This window comes from Aspergillus tubingensis, assembly GCF_013340325.1.
Source record: "Aspergillus tubingensis WU-2223L DNA, scaffold_8, whole genome shotgun sequence".
Taxonomy (NCBI): Eukaryota; Fungi; Ascomycota; class Eurotiomycetes; order Eurotiales; family Aspergillaceae; genus Aspergillus; species Aspergillus tubingensis.
In genome coordinates, this window is record NW_023336282.1 from 807,288 (window position 1) to 830,537 (window position 23,250).

At 51.5% G+C, this 23,250-nt stretch overlaps 10 protein-coding genes across 10 annotated transcripts; 4 read left to right on the top strand and 6 right to left on the bottom strand.

The window, feature by feature from the left end:
* Positions 1 to 34: 34 nt before the first annotated feature.
* Positions 35 to 3,187, bottom strand: AtWU_06606 (TAPT1 family protein; the record flags this gene model as incomplete). The annotated part of the gene is made up of 1 exon (XM_035501715.1): positions 35 to 3,187. The coding sequence occupies one exon, from the start codon at positions 3,185 to 3,187 to the stop codon at positions 35 to 37; it is 3,153 nt and encodes a 1,050-aa protein (XP_035357608.1).
* A 501-nt stretch (positions 3,188 to 3,688) lies between these two features.
* AtWU_06607 (FAD-dependent oxidoreductase) lies at positions 3,689 to 5,267 on the bottom strand (the record flags this gene model as incomplete). Its single annotated transcript, XM_035501716.1, has 4 exons — positions 3,689 to 4,108; positions 4,176 to 4,546; positions 4,634 to 4,902; positions 4,966 to 5,267. 4 exons carry the CDS (start codon positions 5,265 to 5,267, stop codon positions 3,689 to 3,691), a joined length of 1,362 nt encoding a protein of 453 aa, XP_035357609.1.
* Positions 5,268 to 5,875: 608 nt separating this feature from the next.
* Positions 5,876 to 6,754, bottom strand: AtWU_06608 (uncharacterized protein; the record flags this gene model as incomplete). The annotated part of the gene is made up of 2 exons (XM_035501717.1): positions 5,876 to 6,429; positions 6,505 to 6,754. 2 exons carry the CDS (start codon positions 6,752 to 6,754, stop codon positions 5,876 to 5,878), a joined length of 804 nt encoding a protein of 267 aa, XP_035357610.1.
* Positions 6,755 to 9,386: 2,632 nt separating this feature from the next.
* AtWU_06609 (putative integral membrane protein Pth11-like) lies at positions 9,387 to 10,657 on the top strand (the record flags this gene model as incomplete). The annotated part of the gene is made up of 6 exons (XM_035501718.1): positions 9,387 to 9,584; positions 9,638 to 9,674; positions 9,723 to 9,790; positions 9,840 to 10,213; positions 10,269 to 10,339; positions 10,395 to 10,657. 6 exons carry the CDS (start codon positions 9,387 to 9,389, stop codon positions 10,655 to 10,657), a joined length of 1,011 nt encoding a protein of 336 aa, XP_035357611.1.
* Positions 10,658 to 11,142: 485 nt separating this feature from the next.
* On the bottom strand, positions 11,143 to 12,224 carry AtWU_06610 (negative regulator of the PHO system; the record flags this gene model as incomplete). The annotated part of the gene is made up of 3 exons (XM_035501719.1): positions 11,143 to 12,030; positions 12,094 to 12,117; positions 12,183 to 12,224. 3 exons carry the CDS (start codon positions 12,222 to 12,224, stop codon positions 11,143 to 11,145), a joined length of 954 nt encoding a protein of 317 aa, XP_035357612.1.
* Positions 12,225 to 13,146: 922 nt separating this feature from the next.
* AtWU_06611 (hydroxyacid-oxoacid transhydrogenase) lies at positions 13,147 to 14,732 on the top strand (the record flags this gene model as incomplete). Its single annotated transcript, XM_035501720.1, has 3 exons — positions 13,147 to 13,565; positions 13,620 to 13,678; positions 13,726 to 14,732. The coding sequence occupies 3 exons, from the start codon at positions 13,147 to 13,149 to the stop codon at positions 14,730 to 14,732; spliced, it is 1,485 nt and encodes a 494-aa protein (XP_035357613.1).
* A 309-nt stretch (positions 14,733 to 15,041) lies between these two features.
* AtWU_06612 (glycoside hydrolase family 43 protein) lies at positions 15,042 to 16,174 on the top strand (the record flags this gene model as incomplete). Its single annotated transcript, XM_035501721.1, has 2 exons — positions 15,042 to 15,799; positions 15,874 to 16,174. The coding sequence occupies 2 exons, from the start codon at positions 15,042 to 15,044 to the stop codon at positions 16,172 to 16,174; spliced, it is 1,059 nt and encodes a 352-aa protein (XP_035357614.1).
* Positions 16,175 to 16,969: 795 nt separating this feature from the next.
* On the top strand, positions 16,970 to 17,953 carry AtWU_06613 (putative integral membrane protein; the record flags this gene model as incomplete). The annotated part of the gene is made up of 1 exon (XM_035501722.1): positions 16,970 to 17,953. The coding sequence occupies one exon, from the start codon at positions 16,970 to 16,972 to the stop codon at positions 17,951 to 17,953; it is 984 nt and encodes a 327-aa protein (XP_035357615.1).
* Positions 17,954 to 19,262: 1,309 nt separating this feature from the next.
* On the bottom strand, positions 19,263 to 20,736 carry AtWU_06614 (uncharacterized protein; the record flags this gene model as incomplete). The annotated part of the gene is made up of 2 exons (XM_035501723.1): positions 19,263 to 20,638; positions 20,715 to 20,736. 2 exons carry the CDS (start codon positions 20,734 to 20,736, stop codon positions 19,263 to 19,265), a joined length of 1,398 nt encoding a protein of 465 aa, XP_035357616.1.
* A 1,427-nt stretch (positions 20,737 to 22,163) lies between these two features.
* Positions 22,164 to 23,185, bottom strand: AtWU_06615 (uncharacterized protein; the record flags this gene model as incomplete). Its single annotated transcript, XM_035501724.1, has 4 exons — positions 22,164 to 22,453; positions 22,511 to 22,670; positions 22,743 to 23,087; positions 23,150 to 23,185. 4 exons carry the CDS (start codon positions 23,183 to 23,185, stop codon positions 22,164 to 22,166), a joined length of 831 nt encoding a protein of 276 aa, XP_035357617.1.
* Positions 23,186 to 23,250: the final 65 nt, after the last annotated feature.

The following is a 23,250-nucleotide window of genomic DNA, read 5'->3' on the forward strand; positions in this document are numbered from 1 at the left end:
CATAAGGCTAATTACAAAGTTCTTTATCTACCATTTACCAGATCCTCTTGGCCACCATCTCGTAGCGTTGGACATGATCCATGTTCAGGTCCTCCTTGGTGTTCTTGTCTTTTTCTTCTTTGGCCTTCAGCCGACGCAAGCCCTCAGGGTCGTCCGCATAGATCCATCGTCGATGATCATCGTTGACCTCGACTACGCCCCATCCGCCGAATCGTCGGCCGCCTTCGACTGCAAATGCTCGTCCACGCGGTGCTGTCCCGTTGGGTTCATCCGCAGGTGCTGCCGGTGGGGCATTGGGTTGATTAGATGTTTCACGTAGCTTCATCGCTTTGTATCGAGATCGGGCGTACGCTAACAGGACCATACCCAAGAGAAGCTTCAGGATTAGGAGGACCACGAAGCCTGTTAAGATGAGGACTATGGTGAAGATGTATACGGATTGGGCGGGCGATGGCATGGTGTTGGCTAGAAGCTGGCGGAAGAAGGCACCCACGTATGCGGTTGACGTTGGGATAAAGTTCCGCAGCGTCAACGGAGGTGGTGAGGGCATTGGAGCCGGCACGTACTGGCTGTGAATAGCGGATAGAGTAGTGGCCTCTACCGCTGTGGAGGAGGGCTGTTGAGGAAGCAAGGCAGTAATGAACATCTGGTACGTTTGGACGGAGACTCGGAAGAAGAGACAAGACAGTGGGATCACCGGTAGACCTAAGCGACGGGTCAGGTTCTGGTCTGCAAAGGCGTTGGTGTAGTAGTCCTTCGCAAGGATATCCAGAAACCGTCCGTAGATGGCTGGCCTCGTGTTGTTGAATTTGCCAATGTAGGCATGCTTTAGCCAATCCACTAGCATTTCCGACCCTAAAACGACCAAGAACGGCCCTAGAACCTGTGCGAGAGTCGGCAAATACGTGTTCACCTGACTGAAGGACGCAATTATTGATGATGGCACAATTGTAAAGGCCTGTGGCAGGATAGACGAGGAGGTCCGGGGAGGAGTCGAGAGGGGCGTGCTGTTGGTCCCCGTGGATGTGTATCCTCCAAGACTGAAGCTCAAGCTACCAAGGGCATTGAACGCTCCGGTCTCAACAAGGTTTCGCGACGCGATGATGGTAAGCATCAACCAGAGCTGGAACCGCTCAACCACGTCTGCGCAGAGAAGCTGGAAGAGATTCTCTTTCTCGAATTTCTTGAACACCGTGGATTTGATCTCCACAAACTGGTTTGAAAGCAGTAGGGTAATGAGCGCATTCGAATACGAATTCACCGCGACGTTTAACGTCATCACCTGATAAAAGAGGGCCGTTGCGTGGATGACTGTGTATGCTAATGCCAGCAGGAACAATCCAAATGGTCGGAAGACCTTGCTGCGCCCGTCCGGGCGACGCTCGAGAGCTTCCCGCGAAAATAGACACTCAAGCACGTCTTGTCCAATGGCAGCGAATAACCGATCGCTGACCTCTAGCACATTATAGATCACATAGAGTTTGATCGCAGCCTGTCCTCGGATCCAGTGATACATACGACTTGCATCAAAGCGCATCAACACGCAGCAGGTAGATATGATGAGCAGCCCTTTGAGAATGTCAGCCTTGTCATCTGGCATCAAAGCTGACGGGATGCTCTTCTGCCGCCGGTGCTTATGGTGGCGCTTGCGCTGTTCTGTGGCCCGATTGCGGGACTCTCGTTCCACTGATCCGTTCTCATGCTTCTCAGAGGTGGACTTTCCAGGGTCAGCAACCTTCGAAGATTCGTCCGTCGATGATGCTCGGTGTCGCCTCCGCCACACTCGCCCAACACCTTTGAAAATAAAACCTGTCACATAACGAAACTCAACGCCAAGATTGACAGCCCACGACTCCAGAAGAATATACAATGCTTTTATAAAACGAAGAGGAAGAATGGTAAATGTATGCAACCAAGAATCGAGACACGCTAATATACCAAACCAGAGGACTCGTTCCAATGCGGGAGGCAGCATCAAAAAGTTCATCAGACGTTCAAGTTTGACCCGAGACGATTCATATGGAAAGTCGCTCATTGCGGAGCGGTGAATGTATAGCGGAGACGGCCGACCGGAGGCCAATTCTAATTGTAGGTATGTCGGAACGGACAACGGAGGGAGAGGAATTGTTGGAGGCATAGGGGACGGTAGAGCAGGCTCAGGGCCAGTAATGTGTGGCGACGGGGTAAGGTGCTTTCCATCAGACTCTCGACTAAGAGAGGCGCGCTCTTGCTTCCCCCGTGATGTCCAAGTCTGCGCCAGTCGTTCACTGGTCGTTGGCATGGTTTGCCGTCGCGAGCTGGGTGTAGATACAGCCCGAGAGCCTTGCGGCCGAGTCCGAGCAGGTTGCTTAGCTGCCGTGGCAGCAGAGACGTCGATGGCTAGATCCTTGCTGGGACGAAGTTTGGGGACGCTGTCGCCGGTTACCTTATGCTCATTCGGTAAAAGAGTCGCAGATTGGTCAGGCTGCGAAGGTGAGATCGCTGCATGCATGCCATCTGATACTGCACGTCGACCGCGGTCCGACTCCGGGGGTGCTGCACGATAAGGAATAGACTGAGGGGATGATGTGAGTTCCTGCATCCTGGCCGGTGAAAGCTTAACTACCCGCTCCTGCTCCTTATCTTGGTTCCTGACAGGGGATGTGTTCTGCGACCACCGATGGACGACGGAAGCTACGTCGGGACCTTCGAAAACATCCACTAAAGAGGTCCTCGATGTCGTACGATGATCTGCGCTGTCCGAGCCCTCCAACGAGTGTTCGAAGATCATCCCTAGGGCCTGGTCTGAAGGAAGCACTGGCTGACCGCTTTTCTGGTCGCCGTTCACCGTGGGTTGGCTGGGAAACCTATTTAGGTCGTGGTCGCTGACAGGCGCACCAAATCGGTGTATGGCTTCCTCCTTATTGCTCCGCTCGTGAGCACTCATAGTATCCGATGCTGCGGATCTTTCTTGTTGCATGGTTCGGCTTAATGTACCGTTGGCATGATCCTCCTTATCCTCGCGGTGCGAATCTACCGGTCTGCTTTGCCGAGAATTTCCAACCTCCAAGCTATGACCTTCGCGATCCATGCCGCTCTCATGTTCTCTCTTCCGGGGAGATACTGGCGTTTCCTGTCCGCCCGGTGCGGCCGCAAGGGTGATCGTGTCTGATGCTCGCTGGCTGAGGTGGTCGGGTAGTTCATCCATAATCGATATCAATGACTATTGACCATTATATAGCAGCGCAGATTGGGTATTAACACCGATGTCATGATCCGAAACAGCCTCGAGGGATTCGTCGGCGGGGTTGGGGGAAAGGCGAGGCCACGGTGGTAGGGGTGGATGATAGTGCCGAGCTGGCTGACTGCGCAACGCGACCAGCGGACCGAAGATTAAGGGGAATTCGGGATCATGCTGTGGGTAATCTGCGGACTGTCAAACTTGATCAAAGAAAATCAGCCCTTGTTAGAAATTGCAGAAATCGAAAGAACACTTTCGTAGCGACGAAGTTGCTTATCATGAAAACCAGAATGAGACCCTGGGGGCTTTGCTTGCGATCCCCGGAACCCCAAGGCGGTCAGCGGCCTGTCATCCCCAACCGTCCTTTCGCTCTTCGGATTTAATTATCTCTAAGGCCGAGATCGATGAAACAGCTAAGCGTCATGTCATTCAGTGAGTAAGGAGTAGTGCTATCCAATTATTATCTAACTACAGGTGCGCCTCCAGAGCTTTGTTGCTATCCTTATTTCTCAAGGCCTCATCGTCAAAGGGAACACTCTTCGGTCTAGCAGGCAGATCGAGCATATCCAAAGACACGGCCGGGGTAAATGTATGAGCCCATCGTTTCCACAACTCCCCTGGCATCAGCCCTGCATACTTAGTAAGCAGAAACTCCTTCAGCTCCGGGGTATCCATTGTGTCCAATCTCTGTCGTTTGTGAGTTGTTTCGACGATACTAAATGTGCGCGGCTCGCGAATATTCTGCACTCGCGCAAACATCAACTGAATCTCCGACTGAGAGAGCGGGCCTGAGCCCGAGGCCTGCGACAACGCTGTCATCAAGCCATTTACCAGGGCCGCGGCGCTTTCCAAAGCCTGATTACCCCCTTGCGCGGTAATAGGGAGGACCTATACCGATCCCACCAAATGCTTAGTCGCGGTATGACACTGATAGAAAGGGGCCGGGTTTCCTCACCTTGTGGCAAGCGTCTCCAATAGTAATGATCCTTCCCAGGTGCCATTTCTTGTAGACGAACTCTGGCATTGGTGTGTATATAGTGCTCAACTGACGCTTGTAGAGATCGGACAGGCGAACATTTGGCGTGACCTGGTCATTCCAATGCTCTTGAAGAGTGCGCTGCTTGTCTTCTTCACTGAATCGAGGGATGTCGGCACCGTAGTATGTCTGCTTCATCTTCTCCATCAGGAACCAATAGACGCGCCCGGCAGGACCAGCACCCAGCACATATGAGAAGCCTTCATTTGTCACAAATTCAAGTGAGCGACTAGGGAAGCCTGGGACGGGATCAGACATTCCAAAGAGACAGCTGTAATTTGCAGCGACCTCTGTATTATGCCATATCAGTTAGATACCATCACTTCTTTCCATAAAAGAAATAAATAAAGAGTAATCTAAAATTTGGTTCAACTGACTGTCTTCTTCCGCATAATCCTCCCTGAGCCCTAGGCCTTCGGCGTGTCTAACCATTTCCTGCCTCAGCTTGGAATGGGTGCCGTCTGTTCCAACGATGATATCGGCAGAGTACGTTAACCCATCGGTTGTGACGACATCAACACCATTGTCGGTATGCGTGACACTGGCCACACGCTTGCCAGGCAAAACCTTCGATTTGTCCGCAATGTTGTTGTACAAAACCTCTAGGAGAGACTTCCTGTCCATCCACATATAGGTATACCCATGCCTGTCATCCTGGTAAGCCTAATCCTTCAACGATTGAGTGACCAAGCAAGCAAGAGGGACACACTTCGCAATACACGTCTCAGCCAATCCTTCGTCCAGCCCCCAGAGCGTCTCTCCATCAGGCTTCCGAAAGTGAACCTGGTCAGCACCCGCCGAACACTTCTGCAAATCCTCATAACACCCCAACTGTTCAATGATGCGGAGACCATTAGGAGCGAGAGCGATACCCGCGCCAACAGTAGCCAAGACCTCAGGGTATGCTTCTAATAGTAGATAGTCAATGCCATGCTTCTCCAGCATAAGGGCCAGAGAGAGTCCGGCAACGCCGCCGCCCGCGACGATGACTTTGCACGGTCTGGGAGCCATTGGATATATTTTACTGGTGTAGATAAAATGGTAGTAACAAACATTGACAAAGAGACCTAATGGAAGAGCACACTGTTAGCTTTATAATCTTTGTACCTCACAAGTACCCATGTCGAACTATACAACTGCACGCCGTGATTGGTACGCTCGCCTAGATCTAGTGGCAAAGCCGTCACTCTTGGTAGCTGTTCGTAACCTCTTAGTGCTTACACGCGGTCGCCTAATCCAAACACCAAACGGTTATTGGTAGTGATTTTCGGAAAGTGTAACAAAGAAAAACTCCTGGTTTCCACTGTATGGACCTCAACTACGTTACTTGCTAACACCAATGGGATTACCCAGTGAGTTGTTGTAATGGTGTTTGCCGAGGCGGGAATGTTACAACTGGAGAAGTTTAAATCCCACAATAGACAAGCTGGACGCCTCAACCCCACTGCGGAAAACGTCTCGCTACATCCTTTTGGGCGCCAAGCAAAATATCGTCTACTTAATCTGAACGGCCAAAACTAATGACTCATCATGGTCAATTGAATGGGTTGGGAAATGGAATGCAATTGAAAAGTGACATGCTTTCGCAACTTATTACTCCCTATGAATCTTCCCCTATTCTAGGGTGCATGTTGGTAGTTACTTCCCATCATCTCCGATATCCTGGCCTGCGTGTCCAACTCCGTCGGCGCCTGTTGCATCCTGTGTGGAACATAGCTTTCTTGCACATGTCCTTTGTCCATATAGAACCCCTCTTGAACGTTAGAAGCAGCAGCCGTAGACGCTGTAATTCTCCTGCTCCTCTCCCAGAGTGCCCACACAACAGCCGACATAGCCAGCACTCCCAGGGGCACGCCCACACCAGCTCCTACAGCCGTCGCACTTGAGCTACAGTGCTTCTCACTGCTTGAACAAGTCGCCGAGGTCGCTAGCACGGTCTCGGTGGAAACCGTGGTTGTCGAAGTGGAACTGGCGTTATTAACTTCTGTCATATTCTCCAGCGCGGCCCGCCCGAGAATCATCTCCCCATTGTTCAACGTAAACGCTGTGTCGCCATCCACGCACTCCGAAGACCCGTTGTTCTTGACCTGAAAGCCGCAGCAGTATTGTGCATCTCCGGAGCTGTCGGTGCCGATTCCGATGATGGGTGCGCCGCCGCTAGGGTTTTTATTTACTATTTGGTACGCTTGTTGGTTGATGCACGGCGATAGGTACTAGGTGGTGGAGGGAAGGAAGCGAGACGACTCACCACACTGCGTCGGACAACCACTACCCCAGTTTTCGTCCGTACAGGAACCCCGGAAAAAGACATATGGCTGGGCTCCGACTCCAACGCAGTAGCCATTAGACATGCAGATCGCATCGGAGTCGCAGCAATAGGTCGTGTCAGCGGAGGTGCAGGGGACGTTATTGGTGGCGACGGACTTGTCGGGGTGGTAGCATGTGCGGGCGGAGGAGAGAGAGATGAAGAGGGTAAGTGTGAGTGTGAAGATGAACATTGTTTTCGCAATTAGATTATAAGAAGCAGTATTGTCGTAGGGTTGTAGGATGATATGTTCGTTCGAGGAGATTTTGTGGCATCTTGGGCAGGAGAGTGCGCGACGCTGTTTACGAGCGGCTGGGTGAGTTGATAAATGTTTTGCAGAAATCCTGCCTTGATTGTTGAGGGATCAAACTAGGCTTAGGGATAGTAGTGTTCGTATTTCTTGGCTAGTCCGTTGGTTAGACAAGTGGGCTATGAGCCTAAGAGGCCTCTATACTAAATCTCGTTGTCCCGCTGGACTAGTCGCGACTTAGAGGGTAACATGAAAATGTGCACCAGCAGCGCTAGTCATTCCTTGGATTTGCAGAAGAAACTCTTCGTACTTTGCAAACTCCATCGAGCATTGGGCATAGTCTGAAAATCTTGACGAAGGGCCCTATGAAGATTTCAGCGTTGCGTCCAGAATCTGGTGACAAGGCTTAAAATCGAAGTGCAGAGCTAGAAGCTTACTCTAATCGAAACTTCACAATAGTTAACGCGAATTAGGTCGGATGACCCAAATCCTTCGACAACTTTCGCAGTCTTAGCGCGGTCTCGGCTCAAGAGTGGGGGCCACGCAGAGTCATGGTGCGGGTTGCAGTGGCCACATTCACATATCAGGGCTTCATGGGTCCACGCTGCGGTGTATGAAGGACCGCCTGGGTGCGTTCGCCATATTGCCCATACTCTGTTTTCGTGTGCGGTTGCTGCAAGCCCAACAATATACTTTATTGATTGAAGACCATGTTTTCGGTGAGGAGTTCGAGAAGCATCAATATTGAAATAAATCAATTCGAACGGCAGCTGGAGATCGATTAAACGTACTTTGAGGCACTCGTTCGGTGGTCGTCCGAAAGAAGGTGGTCTCCAGGGGAAGATCCCGTAGATCGCTTGCTGTCAATCAGGTGATCCAGCCACGCACCATCCTACTATGGAGGACGGCTTCACTTCCCCTTTTCTGCTTTTGACCTTATGGTCTCCAGTCGGCCGTTGTGATCGAAACCAGGCACGATATCTGTTTTGCGACTTCATAATTTGTCCGGACGTTATGAGCTAGTGTTCTCCATTAACGTCTTTGCATCTCATCTACCATATTAGTGGAACTATTTGCGCCCGTTAATGATGCACGATCGATATATGGTGTAAATCATCGCAACCGTGTACCACTCCCCTGGGTTCATAATGTTGCACAAATCGACTCACTATTGATCTGAGGTTGCACAATTGATCGAACGGCGCCCAAGGATGAGGGAGCGCGCTTTTATATTATTGCCTATAACCTCTGCTAAACAGAGACCGATAGTGAACAGAGAGAGCTGATCATCGTGACTTGGTAATGAAAAGGAGAAATTCGATTCTGATTATTGACAGTAGGCCATCAATAAGGAGCACGCTGCATTAAGGAGAAGATAAGGCTGGTTCGAATGTGGACAGTGAATGCTGACAGGTCTACTGCAGGCCGAGGACGACAAATTCGGCAGAATCTGATGACTGCTCATGATTCCCCAAGAAGTGGAGTGCGTTGATGACGGATAACGGCTGGCAGCGTTGAAGCAACTGTGGGATAATTACAAGGCGAGAGACGCCTTTGAATCGGAACCATGGGCGATGACTACTTGATAAGGACCTTGACTGGCAATGCTGAACCCTTGATACATGATCGCTGGATACACGTATCAAGTCTCCATACTGGTGAAAAAGGAGATGGGGGAATCGGAGAATTAGTAGGCCATCGATTCAAATGGCGCTAACGCGCTCGACGAGCGCAAAAGGAATTAATAGCTCGCCTATCCCGCCAAACAATGCCACATTGTCCTATAATCAGAGCCACAGCGCGGAGAAATCCAGAAAATTCTTTATCTTCACATTACCAGCTGAAGAACCCGAAAATGAGTCTGAACTGCATGAAAGTGGAGTGGTTCGGCAGTATGAGGATGCATCGCGTTTGGAAGTTGATACATCCGATCCGTGCGGTGCCTGGCAAACCTTATCAGCCACGCGAGATGGTGCTGTGCCACGGATTCAATTGGCTTCGATACTGCCGACTCTTACCAGGTTTTCGGCAACCTGTGAAGCAAGGGCTGTAACGCACAGACTAAGCTGCAACTACCGTTCCTCGTTAGCCTGTCAGTCTATCACTTGGCAGGGGGTTCAACGGTGTCTCAAGTGACTGATACATGTCGAATCCGAGTCCAGAGTGTCCCCCTCTTGGTTGCCTTGGAGTCCCTGCCCTCTCTCCTAGAGGGCGAACCGACGTACGGAGTAAACACCCCTTCGTGATCTTCAGTAGCCCTGGGCTCGGTATCTTCGAAAATGGACATACGGTGCTACCTAGTCCCCTCTTCGAACTCCTGGCTGGCCTGTCATTGGCTCTGCCGTGGAACAGGATGTGATGTATAGACACCGAATGTGCAGCCCCATGCAGATCAGGATACATCCAACGTCCCTTAACAACCAGCCCTTCTCCCTACCCAAAAATAGTCCTGTCAGAAAGTACTTAATGAGTTCGTTGGTCTGCAGTTTGCCTCGATTCCAAATACCAACAGCCACGAACTATCAATTACTTGCAGTCATTACCGACCCATACTCTAACCTTGTCTGTGCCCATAATGTCGCTAGAACAAGTGTCAGGTGGAGGCACCGAGGGTGACTTCCAGCACCCCAATGAGAACCTTCGTCGGTCGACCATTATTGCACTTTATTTTGCCTTTATTATGTCCACGGTTGCCGTGGCCCTACGTCTTCTCGCGAGAAAGATCACTGGGTCACGGTTGTACTTGGATGACTATCTTATGATAATAGCTTTGGTATAGTCATCACTTTTATCTTACCTGGGATTCGTGCTAACATGTACCTCAAGCTCTTCAAATATGGCTGTTCGATCGGTGTCACAATCCGTAAGTTATCCTCACCTAAGGATTCCCACGATATGTCTAACCGTTAAGTTCTATGGAACGGCCTCGGATGTCACATCAACATGATCCCGCAAAAGAACCTGACGGTTTACTTTAAGGTTCGTGTCTACAAATCCCCTTCCCATGATGATCACTAACCACGAACAGATCGGATGGTCCAATTCCTTCGTTTACACTCTCTGCGTCATGTTCATCAAGCTATCTATCCTGGCAGTCTACAAGCGGCTATTTGCTGCTAGGAGCATGAAAATCGCAGCCAACATCGTTTCCGTAATTGTTGTCCTTTGGGCCGTGAGCATCAGCATCGGCGGTGTTTTGAACTGTGTGCCTGTTCAGAAATTCTGGGATCGCCCGGTCCCGGGACACTGCGTCAACACCGTGGGCTACTACTACGGCCAGCAGATCCCCAACATCCTCACGGACGTGGTTCTGCTCATTATGCCGCTGAAAAGCGTCTGGGAACTACCCATTTCCAAGACTCAGCGGTTGTTGCTGTCGGGAGTGTTTCTGGTCGGAATTCTGTATGATCCCCACTTCAAAAAAAGCAAAAGAGTGTCTAGTACTAACCTAACCCAGGACTCTGATCTTTGACATTCTGCGCCTGGTCGCAATGATTCAGCTGACACAAGCCGGTCCAGATATTACCTGTGAGTACATAATGGTTCCTCTACACACCCATCAAAGCACTAATGATTCCCCTAGACAACCAAGTCCCCGTCGTCGTGTGGACATGCATGGAGGCAGCAGTAGGAATCACAGCAGCATGCATGTCTCACATCCGGCCACTGTTCAACGTCAAGCTCTGGTCTCGACTCCGGTACTCCGACCAGGAGCCTGGAAAGGGATCAACCAACTCGTCGGAAGAGGGCTTCTCTTCTTCCGACCGAACCCTTTTTGATCCCTGCGGAACCCAGACTACCATTTCTGCTGGCCACGAGGTGCATGCTGAGCATGAGAAGCCTTGAGGTAGTTACTACCTAACTACTGCTGTCGAGCAATGTCAAAAGCTAGGTCTTGTCGTCATGTGTGAGGATCAATGTGTCGGTCATGTAATGGCTCTAATCTTTTCTGCATGTCTTATGTTACGATTGAGGAATCTTTTAATATTCGTGAGATGTATATAGTTAGTGATTTATTAATGCACAATTCTATGCTCATATCTTAGTACTTGCTTCTTTGCATATTAGTGTGTATAAGCTGAAGGGAACGACAAGCAAAACATGGTCGCATTAATTAGCCTCTTGATGTTAGAAAACTTCAATGACCGATCTCGAAAAACTGCAAGTCCACGACCTAGCTCCTAGTTACTCCTCCTTCCTGCCTCCTGACCCCAAATTCCCCTTTCCCCAATGTTTCAACTCCCTCCCTTACTTGCAAATGACCCTAGAGTTGAAGATCCCCCGCTTTAGTTTCACCCGCACCACCCCCTAGCATGACCGAACAACCCCCCTCATACAACCCCAGCACCAGCCACCCTGTCCCTGAACCGCCCTGAGAAGATCGCACGCACCTCCTCATGATGGAGCTGACCACCAGTAAACCAAGCAAAACTCAACGCATCCACAGCACTAATCCTCATCTCCGGCTGTAACTTCAACATCGCCCTGACAAGTCCCATCCCCCCTTCTTCCATCCTAGGCATCAATCCCCACAAGTCCTGCTCCACATACAGTGGGAAATCCGCGCGATACTCAGGCAACCTCGACACCCCCCTCCACGACGCCTCACACGGGGTTCCCATGACCTTGAAAATCTTCTGCAATTGGTCCTCGTTATTCGACCCCGGGAACAACGCCCGGCCCATAGACATCTCCGCGATGATGCATCCAATGGACCAGATGTCGATGCTCGTGCTGTAGCTTCGACTCCCCAGTAATACGTCTGGCGCGCGGTACCACAGCGTGACGACCTCGTTGGAGAAGGTGTTCACCGGGATGCCGAATGCGCGGGCGAGACCGAAGTCTGCGAGTTTGAGCTGACCTTTGTGGTTTACCAGGAGGTTCTGGGGCTTGAGGTCGCGGTGGAGAATGCGGTTCTCGTGACAGAAGGCGACGCCACAGATGAGTTGGTTTGCGAAGGATTTGATGATGGAGGGTTCGAGCTGCCCGCCGTTGGTGTCCATGTAGCGCTTTAGGTCTTTGTCCATGTATTCGAAGACGAGCATGAGTCTGTTCTCGGAGTGGATGACATCGTGGAGGCGGAGGATGTTCTCGTGGTGGAGCTCTTTCATGAGAGAGATCTCGCGGATCGCGGTAGAGGGTGTGCCTTCTTCTGTGTCGAGGGCGATTTCTTTGAGTGCCACGAGCTCGCCGGTTTTGGTGTTGCGGCCTTTGAAGACCTATTTCAGGGCTGTTAGGTGGTGGTGGGGGGGATTGACGGTGTGGGGAGTGGGTTGGGGTACCGTGGCGTAGGTGCCTTCGCCGAGCTGGGGTGGTTAGCGGTGGTTCTGTATGGGAATGTTGCTGGGGGGTGGGTGGTTGTAGCGCTTACCTTTTCCAGCTGTTGGAAGGAGTTGGGTGATGTTCGTGTCATGGTGATGGTGGTGAGGGTGTGGCTTTAGTGGAAGTGGTGGGTGATGATGATGGTGGAGGATGAGTTAGTTTATTGGGGGTCTGCAGTAGTTGAAGGATCGACTGCAGAGAGTCTGACTGTCAGGCACAAACCCCGCGGAGTTTCCCTGCCGATGACATTGCCTGTGCACCGGAAGTCTCCAGGTCGATAAGGTAACTATTGCTAATTCATTAGGCCCACGGGTTGCGGAAGATGATGGGCTGCGGAATGCCATTCATTGGTGGACGGGAACTGGTCGGAGGCCTTAGCTCAGGCTGGGGTGAAGGGGAGTGCGTATGTCGGCTGACGAGTCCGTAGAGGGTCGGAGGGCTCAAGCTACGTTGTGTATACTGAGGGAATTCTACAGTAGGAACAAGTATGGTGGATTGGTGATATGATAGCAATATAGTACTACTTGGTAGAGATCACCGAGATTGGATGTCAATCGCCGAATGGGGAGTGGACCTCGGTACTTCCCTTTTGGGTATCGCCATGTCCGATCCAAGGGACAGCACCTTTTTGATTCTTATTTTTCGGACGATGGCAAGCCAGTTGCATCATTCGGTGCCGGCAGCGAATTAGGATAGTCGTCCTCATGCGATCGTCTGCATTGTCGGTGGAGAGTGACAATTGAAAGGGCAAGAAGATCTGGAGGCTGAGAGGAAGCGTTGGAGTCGGTCTTCTGTCCGAGCGAGGATCCCCGCATTTGGTCTCCATCTCCAGCTTTGCTCCTCGGCCGCTTCTTTTACCTCCTGTTCTCTCCCTGTGTCTTACTCTTCTTTCTTCTTCGTCCCTCTTCCCTCTTCATCTTCTCTTCAATTACTGGTCTTTACTTGGACTTCAATCGCTTCTCTTCTGCTCTATACCTCTCCACTCACCTCTTGCCTGTCTACAACCCCGCATTATGGTCAGCGCCGTTCGCGTCGCCCCTTCGGCCGCCAGCAGAGCTCGCAATCTGCTGCGTACCGTCCAATACACTCATCCTCCATCATGTCCGTGTCATTCCAATCCCAATCACCATCATCACCATCGCTCTCCCACACTATCCGACCATGTGCGTCGTCATATGGCCACCCCGGTCGACCCCTCCCGTCAAAAGGAATACGCCTTTGAAATGGCCGCCTCCAGCATTCGTTTTGGCCCTGGAGCCACGAAAGAAGTCGGAATGGACTTTGCCAACATGAAGGCAAAGCGTGTGTGCATTGTAACGGACGAAAATGTCGCCAAGCTGGATGCCATGAAACAGGCGGTGGAAGGTCTGTCGCGTGAGGGGATTGAGTTCACCGTCTTTGACAAGGTCCGGATTGAACCCAAGGATAGCTCGTTCGTCTCCCATCGCATGTTCTATTATCAATTGCCGATTGCTAATAACAACAGTGTCAAGGAAGCAATTGCATTTGCTAAACCTTACAACCCGGACGCTTTCCTCGCCGTAGGTGAGTATCGTCCCCAGGTCATCCCTTGATCCGGCTAACGGCGCCAGGCGGTGGATCGGTCATTGACACCGCCAAATTGATGAATCTCTACACCGTCTTTCCCGATGCCGATTTCCTCGACTTCGTCAATGCGCCACTGGGTAAGGGTTTGCCTGTCAATCGGCCGCTGAAGCCTTTGGTGGCTGTGCCGACCACAGCAGGTACCGGTTCGGAGACTACAGGTACTGCCATCTTTGATCTGGTGTCCAAGAAGGCCAAGACGGGTATTGCCCATCGGAACCTGAAGCCGACTCTGGGCATCTGTGACCCGATCAACACACGGACCATGCCGTCGGCGGTCCATGCTTCCTCTGGTTTGGATGTGCTCTGTCACTCGCTGGAGTCGTGGACGGCGATCCCGTACAATGAACGGACACCTCGTCCGACTAATCCCATCAACCGCCCCGCGTACCAGGGTGCGAACCCTATCTCCGACATCTTCTCTCTGCAGGCGCTGAAGAGTACTGTTAAGTATCTCCCCCGGGCGGTTAAGGATCCCGACGACTTTGAGGCGCAGTCGCAGATGCTTCTGGCCGCCACGCTGGCTGGTGTTGGGTTCGGAAACGCAGGCGTTCATCTCTGCCACGGCATGAGCTATCCTATTTCCAGCCAGAACCCGGGCTATAAGCATGCAGGTTACTCTGTGGACCACCCTATCATTCCCCACGGTGTGTCGGTGGCAGTGACCGCGCCAGCTGTTTTCCGCTTCACAGCTGCTTCCAACCCTGACCGGCATCTGGCGGCCGCGGAGGCGTTCGGAGTAGACATCTCGAACGTCAAGCGCGAAAGCGCTGGTGAAGTCTTGGGCGAGGCACTGGCCAACTTCCTGGTCCGGCTGGGCGATCAGCCCCGGGGCTTGAAGGATCTGGGCTTCAAAGCCGGTGACATTGACTCCCTGGTGGAGGGCACGATTCCACAGCAGCGAGTGCTGGCACTTGCGCCGACGCTGAATAAGGAGTTGGAGGCAGAGAGGGCCGAGCTGCGGGGACTGCTCGAAGAGTCGCTGGAGTATTAGCTTAAGTGTGTACATAGCCAAATAGTCTGAAATTGCATGATGGTTCAAACGACAGTGACCAGATGCCAAGTGCACTAATCCTGCAGCTTCCCTGCCAGCGTCCCTTGAGATTGTCGATATTCAACAGAACCAAGCCACTAGTCCAATCAGCCGACCTTGTCATGAAGCGTATCGCATCCCCGCATTCTCACCCGCATTCCTGCAGCGATCCTCGCCCCTTCCTGCTTATATACCCAACCTCGTCTCCATTGCCGTCAGGGTCTCTTCGACACGCCCTCTCCCACGTCATCCCATCCACCCACCCTCACCATGAAACACCATCACAACCCATCCACCTACCTCTCCATCCTCCCCTTCCTTTTCCCCCTCACCATGTCCCACCCCCAACAGCCCCTCCCACAAAACCTCCTCACCACCACAACCTCATCAGTCACCAAAGCTGGCAACCCCGTCTTCCCGGGCTGGTACGCCGACCCAGAAGCACGTCTCTTCAACGCCCAGTACTGGATCTACCCAACCTACTCAGCCGACTACAGCGAACAAACCTTCTTCGACGCCTTCAGCTCCCCAGATCTCCTCACTTGGACCAAACACCCCACCATCCTAAACATCACGAATATCCCTTGGTCGACGAACCGTGCCGCTTGGGCCCCGTCCGTGGGCCGGAAGCTCCGCTCTTCCACCAGCGCAGCAGCAGCAGCAGCAGCAGCAGCAGCAGCAGAATATGACTATTTCATGTATTTCTCCGTTGGTGACGGAACCGGTATCGGTGTTGCGAAATCAACCACGGGAAAGCCCGAGGGTCCATACGAAGATGTCCTCGGTGAACCACTAGTCAATGGCACGGTGTATGGAGCGGAAGCAATCGATGCGCAGATCTTCCAGGATGATGATGGTCGGAATTGGTTGTATTTTGGAGGGTGGAGTCATGCGGTTGTTGTGGAGTTGGGGGAGGATATGGTTAGTTTGAAGGGGGAGTATTTGGAGATTACTCCGGAGGGGTATGTGGAGGGGCCGTGGATGTTGAAGAGGAATGGGGTTTATTATTATATGTTTTCGGTTGGGGGGTGAGTTGATCCTTTTTAGGTTTCTGTGTTCTTGGATGAAAAGGGCTTGCTAACGCAGCTTTGTGTTGGGATAGATGGGGCGATAATTCTTACGGAGTCAGTTATGTCACGGCTGATTCTCCGACGGGGCCGTTCTCGAGTACGCCAAAGAAGATTCTTCAGGGGAATGATGCGGTGGGCACGAGTACGGGGCATAATAGTGTTTTTACCCCCGATGGACAGGATTACTATATTGTCTATCATCGTCGGTATGTTAATGATACGGCCCGGGATCATCGCGTGGTTTGTATAGATCGGATGTATTTTGATGAGGATGGGGAGATATTGCCGGTTAATATCACGGTTGATGGTGTTGAGGGGAGGACGTTATCTTAGCTTATCACTACTGACGGGAGTATATTATTTGATGGGGAGTGTTGTTGATACGATAGAAAGACCCCTTATGGCGAGAAATATATTTAGTGAAAGATGAGGATAATATACTCACTTGAAGCAGACAAATATCCACTGATGGCCTAATGAAAGTGAGCACAGAGGGGAAGCATTTCAAGTCATGTGTCTACGAAGTACAAATCGCTGTTATAACTGTATGGGGAACCCTTTCACCAATTTGTCTTTGACTAAACTTGTATGAGGACCTATTCAGTTGAACATCCTGGCGATGTACCTTTGAAGTGATGCAGCATACAAACGGAAAAGATAATTTAAGATATCAGCATACAGGTTCAGGTCCTTGAGATCTTCCGCAAAGGTCTCAAAAGAGAGAATTAGAGAAGGAAGGAGAAAGTTCAGACCACAGGCAGCTAATGAACTAGTGAAGTGCCTGGCTACGGTGAATGCCTCTACGAACAAGGTGCGTCTCCACACTATCCTAGCCTCGACCTACTTTCCGGAATGATATGAACCACAGGAAATATCCGTCCGTTTATCTGTGACGCGACGCGATTCAGTCAAACCAGCCTGTGAGTCTACTCACACTAGTAACCAGAAGATATAGAGCTGAACAAATCCCAGGAACATTCCTTACTTTGCTGTGCAACCCGCGGAAGCTACAGTTACCCAGCAAACTCAGACGACCAGTATATAAACCCAATGCATCCTACACCGGCAATCCTCTACCAAAACCCAACCCCAAAGCCTTAGTTAGCTCAATCCTCAACCTGCACCAAAATGTCCACATCCGAAATCAAATACCCCCTCGAGGGAAACACACGAATCGAAATCGAGGTGAGCAAAGTACTCGACGAAGCCAAGATCCCCAACTTCATCTGGGGTCAAGGCGTACATCTCATGATGGGCATCAAAGATAAATGGGACACACCAGGCTGGGTAGTCCGCGACAAAGACATCCAACTAGCCGCGCATGTGTTGAGCTGTACCTTCCACACCGGAAAGCCCTATTCTGCACGCACGCCCGAGGAAAGAAAAACCCCCACGCCGGGCGAATACTGCTTCGAATACGGAGTGTTCGGGGTGCAAGAGATCCATCTTCATAAGAAGAGTAGTCGATGTCCTAGTTTCCCGGACCCTCCTTTAGATAATCCGGGCAAGAATGACCAGTATTACATGCTCACTTCGGATAGACGTCTACCGGTGTCGCGTATTGTCAATGTGCGCGATATGCCGCAGGAGAATTGGTATTCTGTGAAGATGCCCGTGCCGGCGAGATACGTGGAGAATCTTGTGCTGTTCTGCGCGTGGAATCTGGCTGTGGTGGATATTCCGGACCCTTATTATGATATGCTGGTTTATCTGGCGAGGGGGATGGGGTTGGATAGTACGAATTACTCGTATGTCGAGCCGAAGGAGTTGCAGCCTCCGTTTGATAGGTTCATGAAGATACTGGATCTTGATGCTAGTAGACATGGCGAGGAGGGTCTTAAGAGGGATCTGTGTCATCGCAGGTCTTATCGGTTCCTGTGTGAGATTCTTATGGAATTGAGGAAGATGAGGCAGGTTCAGCGGGACATGGATGAGTCGCTACGCTACTGGCCGCCGATGGAACGGGGGCTGGAAGCTAAATGTGAGGCTATGGAATTGGAATATGAAGAGCTGCAGGACCCGGACGAGACGCCTATGCTTCATCATGATTTGGTTGCGGCGTTGGCTAGTAAGAAGTGGAGGTATTCGCCGGTTGAGTGTGCTAGTACGTAGGATATACTTAGGTGGTTGGAATGTCAATCTGAACAAGCAGAACTGCAATGGCTAGCAATGAAATAAAACTCCTTCCCATCTAGACGAATACATAATCCCTAGAACATAGACAATATACCCTAAGATCCTAACCCACTTCTCTCTCCCCCACCAAATCCCACATCGCAACCATACCCACCTCATAATTCCCTTGTCCACCACTCCTAAACCACCCCTCCCCCATCTTCCTCTCCACAAACCCCATCGCCGCATCCCTCACAACCCTCCACTCCAACACACTCCCCTTCCCCAGAACCTCCTCCCCACCATCCCTAATTCTCTCTATGGCCCCCCTCACCCAAGAAACACAATTCCACCCTTCCTCTCCCTCCTCCTGTCCCCCCACAGGAACCCCCCTCAATATCCCAACCAACCCCTCCCAATCAACCACCTTCCCAATAAGAACCCGTACAAGAACCATCGTATCGAGTGTGGTACTGCGCTCTTCGTAGGTCCATTTGAAGATCATGTCGGTGCCAGTGCCAGTGGTGCTGGGGATGGGGGTGGGGAGGTCGCGGACGTGGTAGGTTGTGCCAATGCCGATGTCTTTGTTTTTGTTTCTGGATTTGGATTTGAATTTGGGTTTTGGGAGGATGTTTAGGGACCAGTGATACCTATTTAATTAATTAATTATTTGTTTTATGTATGTGTTTGGGGTAGTTAGGGGGTTGGGGAGGGAGTGTGTTGTATTGGGTAGGGGGAGGGAGGGCAGGGCTACTCACGTATCTTCTTTGTCGGGCATCTTGGGACGGATTCCCCCTCCGCGGGCGTGGAGGGAGATGTAGAGGCGGGGTTTGTTTGATGATTTCATCGGTTTGGAGTGTATGAGAGGGGAGGTAGTGGAGGGTGGATTGTTGGTTGAGAGGTGGGTGGGTGAATGGGTTGTAGGTTTACAGTAAGGTACTTATTAGGTTTTGTGAAAGGTTCGATATCACATGGGTACACCCTTGTCATCTTAGGTTGGGGAGTAGCCGCCAGCCTTGTTTGGGTTTGCTACTAGATCTTGGTTTAATATGCTTACCATGGAGTTGGTATTCTGTGTATGAATTGATGGTTGGTTGAGACATTCCTACTTTACTGCAGCCTGTGTGGCTATCACCATAGGGTATTTTCATTAAGAATGAATGCGATGTTACTGAATTCACCACCCGTACCTATCGATGTAAATGTTGACTGAAAGAAGTGAAGTCCGAGCACAAAAAGGACAAATCTATGTACAAGAAGAAATGCAAGCTGGGTATCAAAAACATGTACAGGAAGAAAATCATAACTAAAACATCGAACTCCTTTTCTTGCTCAGCTTCGCCTCATCAGCTGATGAACGTCGTAATCGAAAGAAACTACTTTTCTTAGGCTGCAATGCCGGTGATGATGCCGCCGGTCCCGGTGTATCCGCTGGCAAGGCAAATCTCACGGCTGATTGGCGCCGCGGATCCAAGCCCGGGGCAGTCATGTACGGACCTGCCTGTGGCCGTTGACGACCGTCTTGATAAGGATAAGAGTAATGGGGCTGGTTGGCTGGTCGTAAGGGGAGGGTTTGTCCGGGCTGCTGGGGACGAGGAGGCAGCGATGGTGTCTGTCTGTGTCTGCGTACTTGGTCTTCTTCCTGTCCGTAGAGCATCTGGAGACGGCGAGTTTCCCGATCGATTTCGGCTTGTCGCTCTGCCTTGCGTCTGCGACGCGCCTTTTCCTCTTCTTCGAGCAGTTGCTGGGTGCGTCGTTCTTCTTCGCGTTGGCGGTTAGATTTAGTGGGCGGCTGTTGTGGTGGTTGTGTTTGTGGTTGGGGTTGCGGTTGGGGCTCGGGCCTTGGTTGGACGGCATTTAATGCCCCTGATGCTGCGGGGACGGACGGGAGGGGCTTGGAGTTTGTCTTGGTCGGGGAGGGTGTACTCGACATGTGGGCGGGTTTGGTGACGTGGAATGCGTCTTTCATCGAAGTAAAGTATACGTCGCGGATGGTAATTGCGCCGAGGAGGAGAACGACTTCGAGGCCTTTGAAGTCTTCCATTTCCACGCGGTAAAGGTTTGGTTCATAGAGGGTGAGTTCGCGAAGCCCCTTGAAGATGGATACGGTGATATCGGGCTCTTTGCTTTTGGTCTTGGATTCCGGAATTGTGGTCGTCTTGCCGGACAGGAGACAAGTCAGGTCTTTGGACAGCTTACTATCCTTGCGCCAGGTGAAGCGCAGTTTCGGAGTGGTATCAGCAGAAGCCGGGTCAGGGTGGGTGCGGTCGAGGGTAGATGCGGAGGGCTGTCGGAAGCTGTGTTGGGGCATCTCGAAGGTCCATGTCGCAGGGCTGTTCCAGGTTTTGGGCTTGAAGTGCACCGTCACTTGCTGGTCGGGGTTGTAGAGGTTGATGGTGAAGCGGGACGGAAGAATAGGTTCTGGCGGAGGCGGAACGCCGCCATTCTGACGGATGGCCTCCGCAGAGAGACTAGGTTGAGTCCATTCCGGGATGATCAGGACTTCGCCGAAGAGGATGTCGGAGACGTAGGGGTCGTAGAGAGCGGAGGCATAGCGGTTCTGTGAGGAGGGGGAGGAAGGATCCGGGTAGCGGAGGGAGTAGACAGGTTCCGGATCGTTTCCGTGCTGGCAGAGATAGATGCTCCAAAGCTTGGATTGCTTGTTGTGCTTGAGATAGAAGGCTGCTCGAGTTAGCAAGCGACGTCAAGTAGGAGGAGTGGAGTCAAGGAGGGATGATGCTAAGAAAGGGAGACATACTGGGAAGGTTCTCGTCTAGCATTTTTAGATCTGGGCCGGGATGGATTAATTCAACGGAATCTCTGCGCGACCCGTGGTCCAAATGCCATTGGGTTCGTCTTATAAGAAATGCGAGGCGAGATGCACGAAAGAAAGGGCGATCCAAAGAAGAAAGAAAGACGTCGAGGATGAGGCCTAGTGTGGCCTCAGGCAGCGGAACAAGTACGGGGCACTGCCCCACCGCTATAAATAACACCCTCTCCCAGGTACCGCCCGGTATTGCCATGTGCCTTGGCAGGCAATTTAGCTGGGGAGATCCATGGCGGTACGGAAAAGTACCTGCGATCAGCGTACCCAGCAGTAATGGAGTGTACTGTAGGCAGCCATCATCGGATGGTTTGCAGTTTCATATGGTATGCAGACCCCATTCAAGGGTCCCAATCATGAAGGATCTCCGGTGGTGACGAAGCTGCCGATCTCCGGACTATCTCTTAGTCGGTCAAGTCGCACTGCCTCTTTTCGAGCTTCTCTCGCAAAAGAAAAGAGTAAGCCTTGCAGGCAGATATTTTTCGTGCCTTGATATGCAGCGTATCTATCCAACTTCAATCATCTGGATTGCTATATGGGCCCGGGAGCAAGCAAGCAAGGCACAGCAATCCACTTTAGACAACCATACTCGACCATCAATGGGACTCGTCTTTGCTTCGCCTGTATAACACAGACTACTAGACCCCAGCACCGCGATGAGGTGCGAGTCCATGCTGGGGGCCTGGAGTCCGTTAGCCAAGCGGATAACGCTGACGTACCTCTGTATGGTGACGCGTGGGCAGTCATCGAATGCTCTTGGCTATTAGTATGGTGCTTCGGAATCTGGGGGTTTGGATGCATATACCAATTGTTTGTTGTTAGGTTTTCTGGTGTGACGTGGAGCCGTATGTGGTGGACACGCATGTTTCCAACATGAGCTTGCAACAAGGTTACTCGGTGCATGACTGAGAGACCTACTAGGAACAAAGTGCTGGTTAATCGACGATGCGCGTCGATGTTGTCTGGAGATGGATCAGTGATCACTACTCTTGGGTTCGGAGAATTCAAAGGAGGGGTATTAATAGATATGGCAGCCAGTATGGTCAGTAAGCAATGTCGGTGGATTACCCGGCATGTCTTTATGAGACACAAGCTCTGTATATGCATTAGAAGAATCGAATTGTCTTTGAAATGCCATCCATTCATTCGAATGAATGCTATGCGATCACCATTCTTATAGATCTACCTGCAGTCGATCACCTATCCACCTCATTGTGCAGCTTCTAACAAGGAGCATTGTTTCGTGATTCAGGGTGAAAAGAGCAAAACAAAGAGCAATGTGGTCAACTCATAATCCAATGCTTCAGATCTTTGATCTAAACCTGTTTATCGGCATCTCCACATCACGCTCTATACTCTACAAAGAACTGACAACAAGGGAATCTATACTCGAACACCATCCACCTCTGTACCTTCCGGCACCTTGGCCGCCTCCCGCTCTGCAATACTCAGCTGCAAGCCTTGGTCATCCCATCCCTGAGTACCTTTCCTGTACAGCATCTTCTGCTGCTCGCGGTCTGGCATGGGCCCAGACTTCCCGCGTCGCTCACGCGATTCAATCGTCTCCACCAGAGATGCATTGTCTCCGTCCAGCTCATATCCCTCGAGGTCATCTGTGTGAACTTCCTTTGTAAATTCGTACGTCCGGTACTCGGTGTTGACCCATCCGGTTCCTATTTCATCATTAGCCTTTGTCTACACTTGACACATGCAGTCTTTCAAAGACATACCCTGGTACTGGCTGCTATCCTCCCAATCCTCGGTGAAGTAATGCAGGAAACCTCCGTGGGTGACAATCACAATCTCCTTCTCCGGTCTCGCCTTCAGCCAGCGGCGGGCTGCCCGCGCCCGCTCCTTGATGGCCTTGTGAGTAGGTGCATATTTGCCTTGCTACATGGTTGTACCAGGCCACTGGTCAGCTGAACCGAACCTATCGCCACTTGGAGTAGAATAACAACCCACCTTGTTGTTCCAACCATCATGCACCAACCCCAAATCAATCGGGACTTTCTTCTCCTCCATCTCCTTGCGTAGTACCTCCGGGTCGCTACCCGTGTCGCAAGCCACATCACTCGTCTCCTGGGCATCAGGAAGAGCGATCATCTTCATATCTGGGTGTGACTGGAACACGGGCTCGAAACTCTGCAGGGCCGTGTAGATAGTGCGACGGAGCGGGGAGGCTGTGACAAGGTCGACCTGAGTGTGGCGAGGAAAGCTATCGCGGAGTTTACGACATTGTTCGTTGCCGAGATCGGTGAGAAGGGGGTCGGGGATGACGTGGTTGGCGACACAGAGGTTGTGCTCGCCCTGAGAGAAATTGTTAGCGACCGCGTCGGTCGGGGAGAGAGTCGGTGGATATATAGGCGTACCTGGGCGTGACGGACGCAGTGGATAATGGGAGGCATTGTGTTGGTTGCGGCGACTGTAGACGAGGGAGGCGAGTTAGCAGGAAGAAGAGCGAAAGGGCCGG